This window comes from Leptosomus discolor, chromosome 13 (genome assembly GCF_034619465.1).
Source record: "Leptosomus discolor isolate bLepDis1 chromosome 13, bLepDis1.hap2, whole genome shotgun sequence".
NCBI classification, from domain to species: Eukaryota; Metazoa; Chordata; class Aves; order Leptosomiformes; family Leptosomidae; genus Leptosomus; species Leptosomus discolor.
In genome coordinates this window covers 5,168,291-5,173,092 of record NC_141403.1, presented here as the reverse complement: position 1 = coordinate 5,173,092, position 4,802 = coordinate 5,168,291, and the positions used below count along the sequence as shown (strand labels likewise).

The 4,802-nt window shown below is 43.1% G+C and overlaps 1 protein-coding gene across 1 annotated transcript; it reads left to right on the top strand.

Moving 5' to 3' along the window:
• Positions 1-765: 765 nt before the first annotated feature.
• On the top strand, positions 766-3,063 carry SNAI2 (snail family transcriptional repressor 2). Its single transcript, XM_009949916.2, has 3 exons — positions 766-844; positions 1,408-1,953; positions 2,882-3,063. Exons 1-3 carry the CDS (start codon positions 766-768, stop codon positions 3,061-3,063), a joined length of 807 nt encoding a protein of 268 aa, XP_009948218.2.
• Positions 3,064-4,802: the final 1,739 nt, after the last annotated feature.

Below are 4,802 nucleotides of genomic sequence, written 5' to 3'. Positions count from 1 at the left end.
CTTAATGAACAGTTTGTTCCATTGTAATTCTCATATCGAACATCTGGAAACCAGACTCGTTTCAAAAAAGGAGGAAAAAAAAAAAAAAAAAAAAAGACATTTCAGTGCCTATGACTTATCCAGGTCTCTGTCAGAAGGACAAAAAGAATTCAGCTGAATCAGTAAACTGACCTTTGTCTTTTTTTTTTTTTAAAAAAAAAAAAAAAAAAAAGGCGCTTTGACCAACACATTTTTCCAGACCGAAATTCTCCGGAGCAGCAGCCAGCCACCCGCTCGGCAGCAGGGCAAGCCGCTCTGACCACAGCCCGCTCCTCCGCTCGCAGCTGCCTCCAGCGGGAGGAGCTGAAACCTGAACCAAACCCTCCGAGCAGGGATTGGAGACCTCCTGCCAACAGCCCCAGAGCCCTCCCAGAAAAACAGCCCGTTCGGGGGGGAGGAAAAAAAAAAAAAAAAAAAAAAAAAAAAAAAAGGCGCTTGAGAACATCCCGAAGTGATTGGAGGAGCGGAAAACCCTTCCCCCCTGCACCTGACTTGTGGGTATTTACGGCACTTTTCAAGGCGCCTCTGCACTGCCACTACACCCCGCGGGTGGATGGGCTGCGTGGGGCAGGGGGTGCGACAGGGACCGCTGCGACAGGGACCGATGCGCTCGCAGTGAGAGCGAGTGCGTGTGTGCGCTGCCCACCAGCCGGGGACCGCTACCCCCCCCCCCTCCCCCCCCCCCCACGAGGAGAGCCTGGAAGAAGGAGAAGCCTTGCATCCAAAATGCCACGCTCCTTCCTGGTCAAGAAACATTTCAATGCCTCCAAGAAGCCGAATTACAGCGAGCTGGACACTCACACAGGTAACGAAGCCGAAGCGAGCGGCACCGCGTTGCTGCTGAGGTCGCGGTCGCGGCGTGGCAGTGCTGCGGAGGGGTGGGATTGCTCCCCAGGCTCGGCGGGCTCCGCTCGTTCCGTGCGAGCTCTGCTCCCTTTTGCCTGCGAGGAGGGAGTTTTGAGAAATTTGCCAGTGCTGCCCAGGGTGAACCGTCAAAGTTTGCTCGCCCACTTGAACTCGAGTTGCTTAGAGAGGATTTGCAGCTTTCCTGTTCTGTATCTGCCGGCGCTGGGGTTGAAACTTTTGTGCAAATCCTTGAGGGAGTTTCACTGCTTCGTTGTATCAGGCTGCCGAGGTTTAGAAGCAGCATGCTGCCTTGAAGAGACTCTCCAACTGTAATTTGTCTGTTCAAGGGCACTGTCTCTACTCATCAGAATGTATGTATGAAATAGTATTTCCTTAGTCCTCCTTGTGTTCAGGTGACCGTACTGATTCATTTATGCACCTTTTAATCCCCCAAATGCTAATTTTGCTGCCTTTTGAAATACTTTTTGGTTCTCTTACTTTAAAATTTTCTTCTTTCTCTAGTGATTATATCCCCATACCTGTATGAAAGCTACCCAGTCCCTATCATACCACAGCCAGAGATCCTGAGCTCAGTAGCCTACAATCCCATTACTGTGTGGACTACAACTGGGCTGCTACCGTCTCCATTACCCAATGACCTCTCTCCGCTTTCTGGATACCCCTCGTCTTTGGGAAGAGTCAGCCCACCTCCACCTTCTGACACCTCCTCCAAAGATCACAGCGGTTCAGAAAGTCCCATTAGCGATGAAGAAGAGAGAATCCAGTCCAAGCTTTCAGACCCCCATGCGATCGAAGCCGAAAAGTTTCAGTGCAGTTTATGCAACAAGACCTATTCGACTTTCTCTGGGTTGGCCAAACATAAGCAGCTGCACTGCGATGCCCAGTCTAGGAAATCGTTCAGCTGCAAGTACTGTGACAAGGAGTATGTCAGCCTGGGAGCGCTTAAGATGCACATCAGGACCCACACGCTACCTTGTGTCTGCAAGATCTGTGGCAAGGCTTTCTCTAGACCCTGGCTACTTCAAGGACACATCAGAACTCACACTGGTAAGAGCAACCATTACAACTGCACTTTCTTGTTGCTGTAACATCAGGATGCCTTTTTGCTATTTTTCTCCGCAGGTGGAAAAAAAAACAGCAGTCTTCCGTCACTAACTTTGAAATGCATCTGCAGAATTTCAAATGTACCGTTAAAATTCTCCCTCTTGGGGGGCGGGTGGGTGGGAGGGGAGTGTAGCATGGTCTCGTAACTGTGAGCCAGATACTGGCATAAATCAGCATTGCGCCCTTGATAATTTTAGGATGGCTTAGCCCGTTTCCACGAGCTGAAGATTCAGCCTTTGGAAATTGCTAACTTTGAGAGGGCTCCAGCTGACTCTGAAATCAAGCAGCAAAACCAGAAAGGCACTGCATGAGGGGCTGCTTTCTGACTCCCTAAGCAGCTGGCAAGTTTCATATGCGCTATCTTGAGCCCTTAAGAACCAGAAATACATCATCCCAAAGTGGTTTGTTTTTTTTCCTGTTCAGGCAAAAACTTGATTTTGAGTGTAGCGCTGGGTACAGTGTAATGTCTGTACAGCTGCTTGCTGCTTTTCAATCAAAGCTCTTGTCCCCAGTAATTCACACAGCGCTCAGCAGAAAAACTTCTATGAAAATGTTTGAATACGTTGGGAGGAGCCCAACCTAAAAGTACTGCCTGCACCTGTAGATGCAGAAGGTGTCAGCAGCTTGTCTCTGGAGACTGCTCCTAGCAGCATATTCTGAAAAGACCGAGTTCTGCAAGCACAGTCAGCAGTGCTGAAAACTCTTCTATCTGTGGCCTGATTAACCTTCTATTACACATTCTTTATTATAAGAAATCCTTTCTGTTTGTTCATTTGGGTTTGTTTTAGGGTAAAACCAAGTTTTATCTGTCCTAAACATGCACTTCTTTTTTAAAGCTTTCTCCTATTTTCCCTTGTTGTTTCCTTTTTAGGAGAGAAGCCGTTCTCCTGTCCTCACTGCAACAGGGCTTTTGCAGACAGATCCAATCTGAGGGCTCATCTGCAGACCCACTCGGATGTGAAGAAATACCAGTGCAAAAATTGCTCCAAAACTTTCTCCAGAATGTCTCTTCTGCACAAACATGAGGAATCTGGCTGCTGTGTAGCACACTGAGTCATGCAGTCAATGTTTACCTGGACTCAATGCATTTCTCCACTCCTGTTCCAAATGATAAGTGGAAATCCAAAGGCGTTTTCTCATCTGCTTTTCAGCCAAAAAAACCAAAACACCACCAAACAAACGAAATAGTGGAAGAACTTAGAATGTCAGTAGAAATGAGCTTTAAGTAGTTTCTCCTCAGTCACACATTCGCATTCTTAAGTGTGATTTTTGAAATACGGGGAAAGACACCAGGCATGACATTTCAAGTAGGTCTAAAGGAAGAAGCATTATCAGCTTTCTTTATAGATGAAGCCAAATGTAGGTCATCTTTTCTTGCCTAGAAAAGGCTGCAAAGTTAACAATACATTCCTGCCAAGCCATTTCAACCAAAGAGACAGTATTTTAAGTGGAACTTTTAATAAAAATACTACCCAAGTGAATTTTGCTAGACACCATTTATCTCAGGTGCCTTAAAAAGTATTCCGAGTTTACCTTAGTAAATGTTTAATATTATTCATTGCTGTGTTTTTTTATTTTATTTTATTAGAAGCCAAGGCCTTCATTAATGATCTGAAATGCTTTAAAACTGCATAATTAAGAGAGGAAAAAAACTGTAAGAGAATGTACGAAAAATTTAAAGCCGCAAATTAACCGCATGTGCCTTTGAAAAAAAAAAAAAAAGACTGTAACTTCAAACATTCCTGGTGCATGCTTGACCATCTTTTAATACGGAATAGTTCCTCTAAACTTTAATCTTTTTTTAAAAAAACGGGAATAAGTGCAAGAGAGGGGGTTCATGGGAGTTTGACAATTATTTTTTTTAATGCACAAAGGAAATGCAATATTTTCAGCATTACCCCTCCAAGTGCCTTTTTTATTGATGATTTGTAAAGTATGTGGACATAATGTAAATATTTTTATTTTTATATGATTGAATGTGCTATGAATGAAAGTGAATTGTTGCCTATAGCAGCATCTATAGATAACTTGAAGAAAGTGTGAAGTGAAATTTATGTTGTTTTCTAGCCACTTTTTTACAATAAACATTTTTAAGTAAGATTTCTGTTGTTTGTTCTAATTAAAGAAGACAACCGTGTCTGGTTTGTCATGGCTTTGGAACACAGAAAAATGCAAGTGTCTCTACATGACCAAACGAAGATAAAAATCCATTTCAGACGCAAATCCTTAGTTCACAAGTAGTGAACATTAGAAAGGAACATACCCGTTGTGTTTGAAAACATCTAAAACCATACAGACCGTTTTTCCAGAGTAACGGCTTTAAAATGCTGTTGCTTTTTTGCTACAGTATCATAACATTGTGAAATATATTTTATCAAAAACGTTTAAAAGAAGCTTTTCTCTTGCATTTTAACAGTCGAAAGGATGCTGTTAGTGCGGTCTTGTTATAATACTTTTCCTGAGACTCTGACATTAGGAAATCTTGGCCTGATCCAAAGTTCATTAAAGGCAGTGGAGCCTTACAGGAGGTCAGCGACATTTGCATGATGCTCTTTTAAAGTAGTAGTTGAGTCACGGTATGATGTACTTTACTTTATATGGCCACTTCAGAAAGATTAAAGGTATTTTTATTAAAGTATCTTGCGTACCAGAACTGTCAAGTGAATGTATGATGACTGCATATCAGGTAATACAGCACAGGAAAGATTATGCAGTAATAAAAAGTAGAAATATTTTTCTTCAGATGATTTGACTAAGGACTCCAAGATCTGAACTATATAAAAGCATTACAA